General features: G+C 38.6%; 1 protein-coding gene across 1 annotated transcript in view; it reads left to right on the top strand.

The window, feature by feature from the left end:
- Positions 1-211: 211 nt before the first annotated feature.
- PDSS2 (decaprenyl diphosphate synthase subunit 2) overlaps positions 212-17694 on the top strand; it is a 110967-nt gene continuing 93484 nt past the window's right edge. Inside the window, exon 1 of the mRNA XM_057390136.1 lies at positions 212-664. Within this exon, the coding sequence (XP_057246119.1) occupies positions 438-664 (227 nt within the window). The 5' untranslated portion in view covers positions 212-437. The remainder of the gene's footprint in view (positions 665-17694) is intronic.

The following is a 17694-nucleotide window of genomic DNA, read 5'->3' as shown; positions in this document are numbered from 1 at the left end:
TATCTCCAACCAGCCAGGAGCGCGGGCCAAGCGCGGGGAGCGCCCCCCCTCCAGTGGGAGCCTYCGCCACGGCTCTGGGAGGCGACAAGTACAGAATGTGGAAGGGAAGCGGCGCCCCTTTACCCTCTGGAAGCCTGAGGGCAGAGGGGAACGGGAGCGGCTCTCTCCTGGCGGGCACCGGAGCACCCGGCTCGACGCCCGCCCCGCCGCCCGCGCTTTACGGCCCGCCGTGTTTTGCGACGCCCAAGATGGCCGCCCCCAGGGCACAATGAGCCCGCTCCGGCCGCCGCCGCCGGGGGGGACGCGGGGCACGGGCAGAGTTGGCAGGAGCACGGCTGGGGCGCTCCTCCGGCAGCGGGACTCGTCAGCGACTTCTCGGCGTGCGGGGCCTTGCCGGCGCTCGTAGCGGAAGAGCGGAGCGTCCCCGGGGAGGCGGCATGTGGGGCGCCCTGCTGCGGCGCGGGGTCCGCGGCACCGGCGGGCTCCGGTGCCAGTCCTCGGGCGGCCCGCCCTGGAGCCAGGTGGTGTCGGAAGCCGAGAAGATCGTGGGGTACCCGACGTCCTTCATGAGCCTGCGGTGCCTGCTGAGCGACGAGCTCAGCAACATCGCCATGCAGGTCCGCAAGCTGGTGGGCACCAAGCACCCGCTGCTCGACACCGCCCGGTAAGCGCCGGGGGAGCCGGGGGCACGGCGGGGCTGGGGCCGCGGGCAGCACTCGGGAGCCTTGGCACAGCTGCTGGGAAGTTTTGGGCTTCCTCCGTGAGWCCCTAGGGAAAGGCTGCCCCGGGGCGGGAGGTTTCGCCTGCCCTCCGGGATCCTGGTTTCCTCGCCGCAACAGGTTTTCCCTGCGGTGCCCCGCTGTGGTTCGGAAGTTGCTTCGTTGTGACGCCACGTGCGGCGCTTCGCCGTACCGTGCGCGGAAAAAAAACCCCCAACATTCTCTTAAAAAGTGCGGCCGCCTCGCTAACAGTTATGTATTCTTTTAATGTTAAGAATTGCATAGCAAGGAAAACATGGGAAGAAAGCAGGGAGACTACTCAGCAGCAAAGCGGAAAATGACACTGCTCGGAACTGTGTATTTTGTTAMCAAGTGTTTTGGAATATCCAGCTGGGAGCTGCGAGTTTTTGTGTATTGAGAATTTTAGGGTTGCTAAGCTGTTTATCCGCTCTTTCATTTTAAAAGTAAACTAATGGAAGTCTTGCATTCTTGCCAATAAGCAGAAGTTGTGGTCGTTGAGTAGCGTTTCCTTTGACTGTAAAACAAGAACTCATTGGCAGAGTTTTTTTTACACAATTAAAAAGTTCTAGGAGCTTACCAAAATGAAGAAGAAACAAAGTGCAGTTTCCCATAGTCTTTTGGTTGTAGATCTGAGCGTTTTGGTTGTAGTTCTTGTTTCGTTTTGGGGGTTTTGCTGGTTTTTGTTTGATAGAACTGTTTGCTGTAACTGCAGCTATAGCAACATTAATAGAATCCAAGTTTAGTMTGCACAGTATTTTTTAACAGGTGTAAGACAAAAATTAGCATTTGTTTAAAGCAGATATTCTGCTTTTCTTTTAAGGAACAGAAATGGTAGCTGTGTAGTTGTGCTTGGCAAATCCAAAACTGTGTTGTAATTATATAAAAACAAGATTTGTTTTTCAAGCTCTGTCTCTAAATCTGGTTGTCTTGAGTGAACAAAATGAGTACAGGGGACAAACAGCTTTTTTTAAGAAACATGACTTCCAGGAAAGGGGATTTAGATATTGGCCTTAAGTAGACGTTTCTGGAAAAAAACCCAAATGAAATTGTTAATACAAATGGGAAATACCTGACTTTAGCGAATGGTGGTGGAGGGGATTTTGTTGAACTTTTTATAAATGAAAGTTGTGATATTGTGATAAATAGAAGGGACAAGAAGAACGTGTTCTTCTGTCTTAGGAAGGTCACTTGATGGAATGGAGRGAATAGGAGGACTGAAGCACAATGTATCTGGGCTTTTGAGTTTGCACTGCAGTTGTAGAAGTGTCACAGCAACCTGCATGGTAAAATGGAACTTTAGAGTGCCTGTTCAATGTGTGCTGGTTACTGGTTTATTTGTGGATGGAATTTAAACACAGTATTTTGGGGCATGATTGGAAGTTTTGTGGTGGAGCTGYGATGCAAGGGTTTGTTGKKKTTTWTTTTTTYATTCTAAGTGGGCTGCTTCAGGCTTAATTCTGTAGCCTGTGGCTTGTGGAACACCAGTAGGAATAGAGTCATGCCCAGGTTCAGCAGGATTAAATACATTAATTTTAAAAATTAATGTATGTTTCAGAGTACACTATTAACCTGATGTGTTGTGCTGGAAAGAAAAAATATTTACTCACATAAAACTGAAACCCTATGCCCTTCCTTTGGATCTTCTTATTTGGTTTCATTGGAATTTCCAAGGGCTTTGTTGCAGATGGATTTCCAATGGCCTTGACCTTTGTATTATAAGAAGAGTTAATATCCCGCTGCCAAGTTTTACTACACCCATAGTAATGCACTAATTTTACCTCACCTTGTTTTATGGTGTGATTTTGCAATAAGGTGAAATTTGACCTTGTTCTTTCTCGATAATCATGGTAATTTATTTCTGAAATTTAAGTGTGGTGTGTTTAATGTAAATGTGAGTGATTTTAGTTTTGGGTCTGAGATCTATGCCCTGACTTACCATAGCAATTTAGGAAACAGGTCATGATTTTTCAATACTAGGGTTTTTTTTTCAATACTTATAAATTTCTGGTTCATTACTCATTYGTAAAAGGCAACAAAGGTTTCCTGTTGTGTGTTCAGACAAATGTTTTAAAACATAGGTATCTAAAATATTTTGTTTGTTTTTTTTAAAAAAAATACTTAAATGATTGATATGTTCTGCAACTCTAATCTTTGAGACTCGTGAGTGAGGAAATGCTATATATATCTGAGAAGTACTCCAACATTTAAGGAGATTTTTGTATTTGGAAACACCTGAAAAATATGTGCTGTAAAATTGATTAGTTGATGTTCTGTTTCTCAAGTTTCTACTCATTAATTTTGACGTTATAAGTAGTAACAATCAAATTGATTGCTTGCTGTCAAACAATTTTCTTTAACCTTCTTTGACTGGTAGCATTTTGTCATCAATGGTTTTGTGTCTACCCTCCCTGCCTAAAGGCTTTGCCAGCTTTTGAAGTCTTCCTGAGACCATTAGGGGTTTCTTAAAGCAGAGGGTTCTCTACCAGTGCTTATCTGMATGGAATAGGTTCTGAGCTGAGACAGCATAGGACATAATTGCCACCACACTGAAAGCCTTTAGTGTAACTGGAGTTCTGATGAATGTTTTTAACATTTTGCCAAGCTTTGGCTCTCTAGGCTGTTGCAATGCAATGCCTGTGCTGAGAGCCTTGAAGAAGGCAGCTGAAAGGTATCTGTGCATGTGAGACAGGCCATGTGGAGAAACAGCTGTTGGGCCACTATACGTTTCTCTGATGATCCCATCCATTTCTTCCTCTTGTTTGGATGCAGCGCTGGCAGCTCCTGGGTGTAAATGCCTGCGGTGAATCAGGACTACAGCAGGTGTTGTTCTGGGATGATGTGTGACCCTGGTACCTCCTACCAAGCTTGTGCCTGGCTAGCAGCTTTAAATCTGAGAGCTACTGCTGACCCTCCTCTTGGGAGGGTAGAGACAGGTGACTGAGCCCTACAGTGACAGATTTGGGAGATCTGTAATCTGTGTAGCAAAGTCGAATTMAYRTTTTATTAAWTTTTGTTTTATTTCTAAGGTTTTGGTTTCTTAAAAGTCAGCCACATGAAGTGARCAGCCCCAGTACTAGCTTTGCAAGATTTGTTAGGAGGGCAAAATGTGAGGAAAAGGTTGCATTTCATTTTAGAAAGGCTTATGTCTAGTGGTTAATGGATCATTGGAAGCTGGGGTATCTGGATTAGATTCACAGCTGTGCTTTTGGCTCTCTGACTGGAGCAAGTCACTTAATTTTTCATACTTGCATTTACCTATCTGTAAAGTGAATAATGTAGCATTTGCTTTCTGGAGTTGTTACACTTTATTCATTGCAGCCTATATTGATCACTGTGATCTTTCCCTGGAAAATGGTGTATAAACAATATTAACAAAGAATACTTGAAAGAAATCCTATAATTAAAATATTTGCCTCTAATGGATACTCTGGAAAMAAAACTGCAGTCTGACTACTTTTGKGTCTTTCTGTTTGTAGTCCTCTATGTCACTGTATGGTTTTTCAGAGCTTTAAGATTTCTTTTGCTGTAATGAAGTGTCTTCAGCAGCTACTTGGAACTAGTTTTGGTTTTGTTTTTTTTTTCTCTCCAGGGTTTGCTGGACTAAAGCAAAATGTTTTCAATACAAGAATGTGTGACCTTCTTTTCACTTGAGAAGCAAAGAAATCTCCTATCTTTTCTCTTTCCCCTCTCCTTTCTGGGCTAGCATGTATCCTTCTTAGTGTAGAAAAGAGTCTTGAATTGGCACAGTGATCTATTTTTCTCAAATACATAGTGTGAATAACGTTTACGTGATTACTTAATCTCCCTTGAGAAGGGTATAGCTTGCTGCAGATTGTAAACAGTAAACGTTATGGCCAATGCATCACTTTTATAATATCAGTAAATGAAATGGAACACTTCATACACGTAAAATTATTATGGGATACCATTTAGCTCCAGCCATTCTCTCATTAGCCTGCGGGAGGAATGATTATGTTTTTGTTCTGTCAGAATTGTTCGTTGGTGATAAATGCTTAAGTATACATAGTTTCAGTTTTCCTRGATTATTGCAGAAATAAAAAGACTGGCTAGACCAAGTTTTGTTCTGTTGCAGCCTATTAACGTGGTGTAGATCTCTAGACATTTTAAGCACCAAAAGTGTGATCCAGAGCACCCTCAACATGATATGCTTTTGTTTAAAATGTCTGATAACGTTGGCTTCCTGATAGTTCTGCTTCTTYATCAGCTTGAGATGGCTTAGTTTGGTAACACATCTTGTAACTCCAGGTGTGGCATGCATCTGTGCTCCTTTGCAGGTGCCTAATTTCAGCATAGACCTAGGCATTTGTTCCAGCCTGTTGTTGATGGAGTTGTTACTGCCAATTTATATTTTGTCTTAACAGAATGGTGACCTTAAAATTGTCTTTTTTATATAAGTGTTGGTGCTGTGAGTGACTACGAGTAGCTTTTTAGCAACTTGTTTCAAATATTAATCAATTTTTATTTTCTGAGCCAGAAAAATGATTGCATCTATTTACTTGACAGTGGCTAATGAGGTACCTTTCCCTGAAAACAGCAGGCAGCTGGACACTCAAAGTGATAAACAGAAGGTCTGGCCAACTTTGAGCTTCTAAAACTAAAATTTACAATAGTCTTCCAAGTTCTACTGCGTTGCTTAATCTGTAACAGGCATGGGGTCATAAAGTCCTTCTCCTGCAATTGCCAGATTAGAAGTTAAAATACATTTGCTTTCACAAAATTTTATTCTATTTTCAGCCTGCTATAACACTTTGTAAAAAATATTATTGCAGTAGGAAGATGTGATTTTTATAATTGTGGTCAGAATGCCTGTGAGGTTAGCCATGATATGGCAGCAGTGTCGTTTCCTATGTTCACTGCATAAATCTGTTTGGCTTCCTGGAAGCACTGGCCAGCCCAGCTGGCATTCAGGGCACTTCTGCAGCAMGTCTAAGTAGTGATGTTAGAAATGCAGAAATATTTGTCCTGCTTGATATGTTTGATTCTATTAAAGTACCAAATTTCATTACCAAAAGACTGATGGTTCTAGGAAGTCTGCCTTTATCCAGGAAGACTATTTCCCAAAGCATTGTGTATAGGTAATGGAAACAGGTTTTTACAGGAGAGCTCCAGTTGATTGAAGTACCAGAACTAAATTCTTGGTTTGACTCACCCCATCAGGAAACTTTTCTCTTTCAAGAATGGCTGGTCCTTCTTGCTAAGTTAGATTTTGAGAATATCTCCCAGTCAGTTGTGATAGACTTGAACGGTAACTTAAAAAAAATCTTTATTATTAGAAATGTTTGTACTCCCTAGGGTTTTCTGTTACCATGCTYACCAGCAAGTAAACCTTTCTTAGACACCAAAACTCTTTTATTGTGTGTTTTGGCTGAAGGAACTCACAAAGAGCTATTGTGGAAARGTTAACTTTGGAAGGTAAAAAGACATGAAAGAAATTAAACCATTGCAGGGTCATAGGACTGAAGTTTTCTTCTGATTACTTCCATATTATTCCTTACTCCTGTGGCCTTCAGTATGGTTCTCRGTCAGCCACCACTTAATACTGTCTTGTACAGTTGAGAGGAAAGGAGAATCCATTTTTGTAGCTCATAATCTTCCTTTATGCTGTAATCAGGTAGAATGGGATGAATAGATATTTCTTTTTGTTCTCTCTTCCACATATTATTTCATTTCTCATCTTGCATAACTTCCACTAATGTATGTTTTTTATTAGTTTTCTCCACCAACAATAAATATTACACTCATATACTTAAATGCTTATAATTGTCAGTTATTACTGCTCTCTTGAAGAGCTGTCTGTAGATGAGAGCAGCATCAAGATTTGTACACTTGGGCTTGAGGTTCACAGTTCATGTTTAAGTTCTTTTTTGTTCTTTTAAACATTACATTTTGTTGGGTTTGCAATGATAATCTTGTTCTGGAAGGTAAAACATACTAGCCAGCTGTGTGTATGTGATATATACATAAATCCTCTCTCAAGAAGTCAAGGTAGCTATTGTCAGGATCATGGGTTTTCAGCTGTATCAGTGTTGAGTTCTTTCTTGTCATTCATTCATAGTATTTGTGTGGAGAAATTTATGTAAAAATGTTTAATTGCATGTTACAACACTTAATTTTGCCAAGTACTTTGCCACCATAAGCAAAGTAGGATTGAGTAGGAAATCKGCAGTATAAATGTGCAAAAGCTAGGCTGCAAATAAATTCTCTTGCACTTGAATAATTGTGGGGTTTTTTTTTTGTTTTTTTTTTGCAGTGATTCTCATTTAAATAACTGTGTTGAACCCAGGTTTCTGTGCTTATGAAGAATGTATTATTTCAGCATGTAGAGGTGGTATTTGTAAACAAGTGTACTCAGTAGGTGGTAATTCTGTTTGGGGTTTTCTGAAGGAATTATTTACAATGAAAACTTAATATGCTGTCATGGTACTGATAATTTCTGGTATTTTGCATAGGGAGTCTGAAGATTTCAGCAGAGTTTGAAGTACAACTTGGTCTGATTAAATAAAAGTCTGTGAGTTCTTAAGCCTGGGTTCTCAAACATGTGACAAAGAAACTGAATATATAATACCCAGGTCCAAGTGCCAGTCAGCCTGGAAAGGATGCAGTATACCACACCTASAGAAAACTTTGCTTTACTTTGGCTATGCAATAGCCTAAAATGAAGGTAATTGTTAAGGTTCACATCTGTTCTTTCCTGCTTTCAAATACTATTGATTTATAATGCATGTGAATACTGAATAGCAAATTTAATGTACTAGTGAATAACTGTTAGGTCAATGTTTGCTCAATGCAGGAAAAGAGTATTGAATAAGTGGAAATTGTTTCAAAGTAATTCTTTCTGCAACACAGAAGAGAGTTGCCAAATATGCCTTTCTATAAAATGAAAATAAAAGCCAATGTCAAAGAGTAATCAAAATTAATATTTGGGTTGCTCGAAGTGGTTTTCACTCAGTGAATCTTCTATTTGGCAATGGTAAGTYAACCTCTTTACCTTACAGAAATAAGGGAAAAAGTACTTTACCCAGGKCTTTTTCTGAGGTCTGTATTTTGTAGCTTGCAGATAGTGTTCTTCCTTGCTGTACTGCCTTCTTTGTTGATGCTGCCTCTGAATTGACTTCTCTTCCTGCTTTGGAGGTCTTGGCAATGTCAGGAGATGTCATTAACCGTGAGTGTTCTCAGAGCTCCTGCAAAAACCATGGGTAACACTGTATCCTCTGCAGCACTTTGTAAATCTATTGAGGAAAATACAAGTTCAGGGAGGACAAATTTAAGCTTAGGAGTTAGTTAGATGTTTCCATACTTACACTGTTGCTTTGTCCTAGGGGTGGSAGACCACTGTCTTAAATTATTAATATCTTTCCTTTACCCCACATCTGAATGTCTTAGTTTCCCTCAGGGTAGGCAGACTGTCTGCAGTGCTTGCCCTAAAGGAACTCCTGCTAGAGACAAACCTGACAGACTATAAAGGAGCACTATGAATTTAAAAATCGGATCTATTACAAAAAATAAGTTTAAAATCTGTAGCAGCTGCTTTGCTGTCCTTGAATTGTCCCTGCCAATTGTCTGACATTGACAATCACTTTCGCTTAATTTTTTTCCTTCTCTGTTGCTGTATGAAAGAGTTTCATTTAAGGAAAGAAAAACCGATCATATAGGAAAGCTGTTGAGAYTCATTATATATATGAGCTTTTATCAAACACATGCTGTGAACTACCTAGATTTTACTTATAWTTATAGATAAGGCATAGAAATTTGCCTCAATACTTTGTTTAACTGACAAACTCTATGACCTGTTCAGACTGCTGGTGGTTCTTCAGGTGAGCCATAGTCACCTTTTCTTCAATCCTCAGCAATTTCTAAAGAAACATTAGGGGTTCCTGCTTTTGCATTCATCTTTCCCATTTCTTTTCCACGTAAATKACAAGTGATGGTTCTTCCCATTTGCTTTCTCATTCCCCCAGTTCCTTTCTTCAGAATAGGACTAGTTGATTCTATTTCATGGCAGCTCTTTTGGGGAAAAACAAAGGAAGGTGTACAGGTAATCTTCAATTTCGTAATAAAATCAAAGTTTATACTTTGTTACATCTAATTTGTTTGGTTCCCTTCCTTTTTCCCAGCTGGGGAAAGAAGTAATGCACCTTGGCACCACTGATTCAGGTTTATTTTTCTGGTTAAAAATATGATCAAGCAAACCCTTTAGCTTTCATGTCCAATTTTTTCAAAAACTACTGCCTTTAGAAGGAGCTTTCTTCAAGATCAAGTGGGAATTATTTTTGATTATTTGTTGGTTAAATGATCTTATAAGCATGAATTGATTGACTTGATGGCTGCCACTAAATATGCCCACTTAATTAATTTTATAAAATCTGAACTCTTTAAAGAAAAAAAAATCTTCCTAACAGCTCCCATTGCTTTTTTCCTAGATCTTCACACTCATGGTGCAAACTTAATGGTATGACAGCTGTCTTTTTCATTTACTGCTTGTTTAGCACACTCCATGAAATAATCAAGAATTGATACATCTATCTGTTGTGATAGCTCCTTGAAATAGCATACATATTGCACCTTAAAAAAAAAATAAAATTCTGTATTTCAGTCATAAAGTAGGACTGGGTTTGTAGCAGGCTGTGCTTGTGTAGACCCATTCTGCAAATGCATAGTCCCAGTTCAGGCATTTTGAGGGTAAATGGTCCATGCCAACACTCTCTGTGTCTGGTTGTCATCTGGGTGATTAGCCAGTAGCAGAAGCACCATAATTATCTGATTGGGTAAGACTGCTTTTAATCAAACTTAACAGAAAGTTCAACTTGTTAAGAGCTAAATGAAATAATTGTTAGGCCAAATRCACAAGCAAAGCCACAAGTGGAAGAACCACCTCTTTGCACGTTTGACAAATGGTTGTGCTAGCATACATGCTTGTTAGTGGATAGTTTTTCCCTAAAGATTCATTGTTTGCCTGTTAAATTAGTGTTKAACTTTGAGACTGAATATGACAGAGCCACTGTGTTTCTTTATAATGGTAATTCATATATTTTCATAGGCTAGGAACTTAAAGGTTCCTTTGATATATCAACAGAACTTATGTTCATGCTTGTTATACAGGGGTAGAGCTTTTACCCCATAACCTTCCAGTCTCTGATTCCCAACTGCTTTCTATTTAATGTGGTTTGTGAAGATGAAGGTATACTGTGTGCATATTTTAAAAGKATTTCAGTGATGTTAATGCTCCAGTATGAAATTCATATTTGGTTTTCTTTTAGAAGCTGACTTCTGAATGTGATCTGTCTGGTRTGACTATATTTCAGTAATTAAAAAATAATCTACAGGAAAAACAAGTGTTCCCCAAACCTGTGTTGCCTCATGGAGGTGAAGGTGAAGTATTAATGGGCCCAGAGGCCGTTTCATGATCTGTTCTTCATCCCTAATTGTTACAGCCAGAAGTACCAGGGAGGATTTGTATTCYGTGTTTTATTGTCTACTGGAAGAACTTGTCAGTTTCTGATTATTTGTAAGTTCTGATAGTATGGGAATCATTGACAGGTTCTGGAAGAAATCAGATGTCATCTCTCAGTAGGAGTAATAACGTGAAAAGACCATTTTCAGAAATAAGGCTTAGAAAAYTTGAGAAAGCTGGAAGTGTGAAGACCTTTAGGGTAATTGTCAGGGGAAGCCCTGCTTCCAATTCACATTTATTCAAGGAATGGAAGACATTAAAGGAGTTTCTACTATTAGAATTTATWGTATATTTTATGTGTCTTTTGTCCATAATATAACTTCATAAAACCAGTACAAATAATCTTGCCAGTTGGAAACYAGGAAATGAATTCATGTAATGACTATAATGTGTCATAGCAACCAAGTTTTAAAATAGTCAGATTCCAAAATAATGTTATAAAAATTACATCAGAGGGGGAAAAAAAGTACTCTGTGTTATGGTATAGCAACAGAAACATGGCCCTATTTGTTTGTTTGTGAATCACTTGGGATCACATTTCTGCCTGTGGATTTTTGTGGGGGAGCAGGGCTGAAGTTTATGTCCTAACACAGTGTTTGTTTGAGGGGATGTATGAGGCTATATTTTTTTTGGTCATCTTCATTCCTGTGACACTTTGAGAGAGCTGAAGTTAATTTTTCCTGGTCTGAATTTATTTTCAAATAAAGCACCAACCAAATATTCACCTTCTTGATTGCTTTTCTACTTCTAAGACTTAAGGAGTTCCCTTGAATCTCTTTGAGTCTTTTACCAGGGCTTGTCAAGGAATAATTAAGTTTTAATAGCAGAACATTATGAACGAAACTTCAAGAAGTTGGGGTATTTCTCTAACTAATGCAAACATAGCAGTGTTGGTGGATGCCATCCTGCAGCACGATGTTTGGATGCTTCCCAGAGCAGCAGTGAGATTCACAGTGGGAGTAGGTGCATCCCTTTCATCCCTTGCATGTGCATGGTGCTCCAAGCTGGGAAGAGCTGCTCCCTGGGGCTGAKCCAGGCTCATTCTCTGCGGGAGAACTGGGCCTATGGAGATCTGTTGAAAGGAAGCAGCTCACACAATGTCTGTCCATAACTCTGTCAATGCAAGTGGTTGGCAGCATAGCTCTGTGCTGGATTCAAAGCATGGAACCAGAAATTGATTGGGCTGTCTYGCCCTGCTTACAGAAATGTTCTGCTTTATGAGATAAATGCTTACAGTTAGCTCCTTTGGATATGTTTTCATTTGAGGCCTTTGATTACTAATTTTGACAGGTCTCATCCTCAGTCCACAGTKTTCTTTCATATATGCCATCTTCCTAATAGTTAACTTAGAAAAAAACTTTTTTTGGGTAGTTGCTAAGATGTAAACATGCATTGCAACTAGGAGTTGAGGTGTCTTCATGACTATGGTCATTCCCTTTCTTTTTCTGTTGTAATTGCTAATTACTTTCTAGAAATATGAAGTCTGGATTAATACGTTGTCCTTGGGTGGTACCATTGCTTCATATTACCTTGGTGTACATGTAGGTATTAAATATTGAAAGCTGTTTTCATGTTCTCATGTGATAGAGCTCTGCGTAAACAAGTCTTATTTACTGAGCAGTTTGGGAAGCGTGTACACACTGGTTTGCCTTAGGAAATCTGCCTTTTAAGCCTTTGTCCTGTTTTTTGCTGGCTATACTAAATGGAGTAGTAGACAAGGAACCATAATAGTGAGTGWTATTGAGAGGAAGAACCATTGTCCTGACATTGTGAAGAAAATCTGTTTAAGCTCATGAATAACTTAAATGCTTACCGACTACTGTCACTTATCCTCATGTAACAGTTTTCAATCCTTTTTTTTGAATTCCTTTTTTTTCAAAGGAATTCAAAAGCAAAAGTCTCTGATATTGTATAAAGTAGTATCTTTGCCTTCAAGATTTCCGCATGTGTTCAATCCAGAGACAAACAAATATAAGCCCTTCTTATAAATGTAAGCACTAGGGAAACAAGAAAATACATTGAAGAAATTTGAAGACAAATTAGTACTTTAAATCTACAAAGAATTAGTATTGCCATGCTACGCAGTATAACATAAAAGTGAATCCTGTGAATGGTGTTGCTAATATYTGAGAGTGTAGTTGTGTGGTTTAAAAAAACCCCAAACAACCAAAAAAACCCATTTCAGAGGGTGATGATGTGCAAGTTTTATCTGTTTTATAATTTCAAATGTATAAAGAGAGGAGATACTCCAACTTTATATAGGTTTAATCTTMGCTTTGTTAACAGTAATTTGGAGATGTTTTTACACTTCCAAATCAGGAATGGAAACCCCTTTCCCCATTTGAGTGCTAAGTAAACATTTCAGCACTAGTCTAGCTCTAGACAGAGTTAAAGAAAGAGCTAGCTAGCTTTCTTTTAGCTTTAAATTTCCCTTTTATGATTTTTATAAATTCACAAACCGTTAAATATTTTTTATTTTACTACTGAGACACAAAATGCAGGAGCCTGCAGGCTTCTTATGGTGTGGGTAGCCTATTGTATTTCCATACCTGATGTAATTTTATTTAAAAATTGAATTTTGCATTAAATTACCTCAAAAAYGTCATCATTTGTTGATGTGAAGAATTTAAAATTCTTCTCTCCCCTGTGAATGATGAATTATTCCTTCACAAGAGACCTAAATTATTTTAATTAATTACTTTAGGCTTTAAATCTTTAAATTTTAAATTAAGTTACAGGTGAGTTAAGCTGGTCCCTGAGGAGCTTCTACTATGTTAGCAGTGGAAAGGGATAATATTTGCTGCATAATTCTCTAATAGGCTGTTGTATGCGCTCTGTTGAACAAGTCTGCTATTTTGCTTTTGATTTCTGGTTTGTGTCCAGCATTTCAGGGATCAGCTTGGAAAGTTAGAAGAAATCACYAGAAATATATTTTTCTGTCTGCTCTGAAGAGAAAGATTAGGACCCATTGAAATACATTGCTTTCTGAAGTTGTTGAAGACCACAGAAATTTAATGTAAAACCAAATGAGGCACTGATAACTGCATATATGAAATTTTGTAGAAAATGGACAAAATACAGAGCCAGGTTTATTGGTGTTAATTTAATATCCTGATCTCAGTACATATTCCCTTTGCTTAAACTATTTCTCATGTATGTATATAACTAGATACAGTTACAAGAAGGTAACCTAATCCTTGGCTTGTGGGCTGTGGGGATTGAACCAATGCTTATTTTCCTCTTCTCCTGTATGATTGCTTGTTGAAGATGTGATACATTTAGGTCATATTTGGCATGTGTTTAAACTGAGCTGGGGACTGATTTATGAAAAGGAGGGAGTAACAAACCTAAACAGTTTTTCCCATGGGTGACTCTTGTAGCCAAGTTGCAATTTATTTTGTAGTGTCTTAAGTTACAATAAAAGATACATTCACAAAATAAAGTAGGGTAAAGAGTTCAATCATTAAAGCTTTTTTTTTCTTTTTAAGTTAGCTTTCATCATTGTGCCTTTAACTGTGTTAATTACTTGAAAGAATTTTTGGAGGCTAGTTGAAAAACAAGAGGGAGGAGAAATTGCCTTAAGCAAAGACTTCTTTGTGAGAACATTCTTACAGTATCTTATGGGAGAGATATCACTAAAAGAGTCTCTTTTAAAATCCCCGTCTTGATGCTTTTTCTATATATGCAAGTATTTTTAGTTTCCTAATAATCTTTCAGAATACCAGATTTCAATGCCTGAAGCCAATGGGAGAGAGCACAATTATCCTGTAATTAAARTTTTATCATATGTTTTMATTTTATGTATCTTTTGAAAATGGGAGGCWAAGTTAGATGAGTTCAGTTGTTGAACTTGGTGTGCTCTCCCAACATTCAATGGAGTGTTGGCTGCTCACATAAGAGGCCCAGACTGGGTTCTTCATTCTGTCTCTGTGGCTGTTGGCAAGTCTTTTTCCTGAGCAAGTTGTGGCAACTTGATGTGCACAGCACCCCATCGGGTGTAGACTCAAAACCTGACAGGAGCAYAATGCCCTGGATACCTTGAGATCAGAACACATGTCCACGTTCTGCTTCCCAGCCTGTGTGTTGTGGAAATCCCCCTTGGGATTAAAAAARAATCAGTGTCTTCATCTGGAGTCTTTGCTTGCCAGGGTGCAAGAGCTGAAATATTAACAGAAAAGTTTATGAAAAACTTGAATGTGGGTAATTGCATGTGATTGGAACTTGACAATGATGTTGTACAACTGATAAACTTCAATTTTGTTGTAATGTTTTGGTGATCCTTTTTTTTTACATTTTTGCTATCTGCTGTTGTGAATTCCTCTGTTCAAACACTGCTGGCATTTAACTTGGAAAATGCTTCATTTTTTTCATTAGAAATGGTATAAGATTGTTTTGGCTGTTACAAATTCAATATAACTAGGTTATTTAAATAAATGCAGTTTGGGGTGTCAAATTGCGGAAACATTTACAGAGATGTTGAAAGTCATAATGCAAAGTAAATGGGATTTTTTTATTGGCATCCTATGATATTGAAAAAAAAAAAAAGAGAAAGTATTTGTTTATTTCATATGAAAAGAAAGTTGCATCCAACCTGATTTATTTTTTTTTGCTTCATGCACAAGTGGTCCTAACAAATTTTTAGGCTAAGGCAGAAAGTAATCTCCAGGTAACAATATTCTGTGCTRTTTTAAGGATGCATGCCCCACTGATGGTTTTTTAAGCACAAAATAATGATGGCATACCATGCAGAGGTCTTGCTTGCCTGAGGCAAATAGTCTGARTGCACTAGATGCAGACTTCTGTTGGCTGATGAAAGTGTTGAAAAGGTGCTTGGTTTTATTTTTGTTTGGGTTTTTTTGTGTTGATCTTTTTTTTTAAGTGGCAGTTATCTCTTTTAATTTGCTATTAATTATACTGCATTAAATTAACAGCTGAAATATTTTACACAGAAGAAGAAAGGAAGCATAAGGACTCTATGGAAAGAAGTTTGATGCTCAATTTTGGCAAAAGTTGATTCAGWTGATTGCTGGCAAGGTAGCTTTTCAAGCAAAGGAGAAGTCTCCTGACAGATTTCCTAGTAAGTGGGGAGTTTGAGTGTTACCACTAAGTTATCAGAGAAACAGTTAATGAGGGAGGAAGGAGTCAAGAAGGCTAAGAAACCCACAGATTTCAGAAGGAAAAAAAAAAAAAGAGGTGTATGTTACAGAAGTCAGATTGAAGAGGAGTCAGGGTGGAGTGTGCACACACTGAGGGCTCATCACAGTGTGGTTGTTAAAGATGCATGAAACAATTCCAGTTTGCATCCAGAGCGTTCCAGTGGTTTCAAGAGGTTTTTGGCTGTGTAGAGCATTTGAAAGCTAAGAACTGTATATGCTCTTTTCATAACTTTAAATTGGAAACAACAGAAAGATGTAGTTCAGCGGACAAGCAGCTCCCCTTACGGACAGCAGTTCATTAAGTTCATTTGTCTTGCCGTGCATGTCTGGATGGTGCATACACAGTCTGACAGCCTTTCTTCAGCATCAGCCTGTACCTGTCAAGTAAAGCTGGAAATACTTAGTGCTTTTCATACTAATCTCAGAGAACATATGATACATGAAGGAATGCAATGTAACTTTTTTAATTCAAAAGGGATGTGAGTAATATACTAGAAGAACTGTAGGGAAGAAGAGCCTTTTAATTGTAAATGCAGAAGTGCTGGTGGTGTCTGAGTGTGCAAATGACCAAGTATTAGCATGTTGCATATACACTTTTATGCAGGAATTGGAAGTGCTTTCCTAGTCTGTTGGGACTTAAAAATATTTACTGTAATAGCTTCCTATTTTGTAGTGAAGTAACTTCAATTTTAGACTCATGATTTGCTGAGGGTTTTAATACTTCATCTGAAATCTYGTATTGACTCTTGTAACAATTCTTTCACTTAAAACTTTTGTAAAGCTTTTCCTTTGGCAGGGGTAGTTCTTGGTTATAGTGGGCTCTAGTAAGCTTTATTCCTTTTTATTTTTGCCTTATTTATTACAGTCTTGTTTATCAGTCTTCTGGTTCAGAAGAGCACTATGAGAGAGAGCAAGAAAAACACAAAGAAATGTGATTCTTGTGAAGAACAAATGAAAACTGTACTGAAACGGAGGATTATTATGGAAAATGTTGTTTGTGTCAACCCACTGTTACTGTGTTAATGACCCATATATACATAGAGTTCAGAAATAAGCTAATTCAATTTCCTTTTTTCAATTTAGTATCAAGAGCATTTCTTCTGTAGAGGATTAATGCATAAGATATATTTATTATTGCTGTATTATTGTTATTTGAGTTTTAATTGCATCTTTTGGGAAGGAAAAAATTAAGGCAGAATGGAAAAGCCTTTGCATCGGCAAGTACACGACTAATACTTTTGTGAGCCTGTTTTTTTAATGATTCAGGAGAAACTTGTAGATAAGCAGTTTTATTAACTGAAAATCTTTCTGGATATATTGCATAGTTATTTCAGAAAGCATGCAAGAGATCTTTTTGTTTTGGTTGGCTCTTAAGTGATACAGTAGGATAGTTTTAACAAGTGGCTTAAGGCTCATTGTGCTGAGTGCAAGTAGCCGAGTTGGCCAGAGAGGTCTTGGATTGTGGTTTCACAAGCAGCTGGGTTGTTCTGGTGACCATTGCTGCCAGAAGGGAGAGGTGATGCCCTTTTCTTCCCTGCTCTTGCCTGTCCTCCTGTGCATTGGCAATGGTGTTGGTCTGACCTTTCTGTGAACTACTGTAACKCCTTCATCCAGGAGAAGAGAAAGACAGGTGTTTTCTTCATTTTGGGTTTGTYTTCTGTTGTGATCTGRTTCACTGATGGAGATGATTTATTGYTCACTCTCAATGCATGATGTTTAGGTTCTTTATCGAGGCTGTCTTGTGCTGGAGAGGTGACTACTTTCCTCTTTGTGTTGGCAGCTTGTAAGGACACTCTTGCCCTGGCATCTGAAGTAGCAGCTGAGCTTTAAACTGCAGCACCACCTGAGATTCCAATAGTCCTCTGCCAGTTTCTCTTTTAGCAGAAATGAAAAAAAAGCTTAACGAGTTCTCTSTTTCTCTCTTTGATTCCAAAATATGGGTAAATGGCCTTGCATATTGTAGTTGCCTTTCTTTGCTGTTATTGCTAGTACACTTAATTTTTGTTCATTAATGTAGCTCTGCAAACAGGCAATGAAGAGTGCTCCCAAATAATGAACTCAGCTTTTTGTCCAGGTTTTCTCTGTTCACCCCTCGCTCCAGGATTGAGTCAGAGGGGGAGCTCAGCTGTTGGCATTCAGCAARAGCAGTCCTTCTCTGTTTCATAATAATTTCATCTTAATGTAGAGATCAGTGTAGGAAAGGATGTGTTTGTCTTTCACAGGCCGTCTATCCTTGTGAGGTGAATAGATGTCAAGTATGCCTTGAATATTTTAACTACTGGTTTTGTCTTGGCCATGAAAAGAGAAGATTACAGATCTATTTTCC

This window comes from Malurus melanocephalus, unplaced genomic scaffold, assembly GCF_030028575.1.
Source record: "Malurus melanocephalus ecotype Western Australia unplaced genomic scaffold, MMel_1.1 scaffold_23, whole genome shotgun sequence".
In the NCBI taxonomy this organism is placed as follows: domain Eukaryota; kingdom Metazoa; phylum Chordata; class Aves; order Passeriformes; family Maluridae; genus Malurus; species Malurus melanocephalus.
The sequence above is the reverse complement of the archived record's forward strand: the minus strand, read 5'-3'. Positions and strand labels throughout refer to the sequence as shown.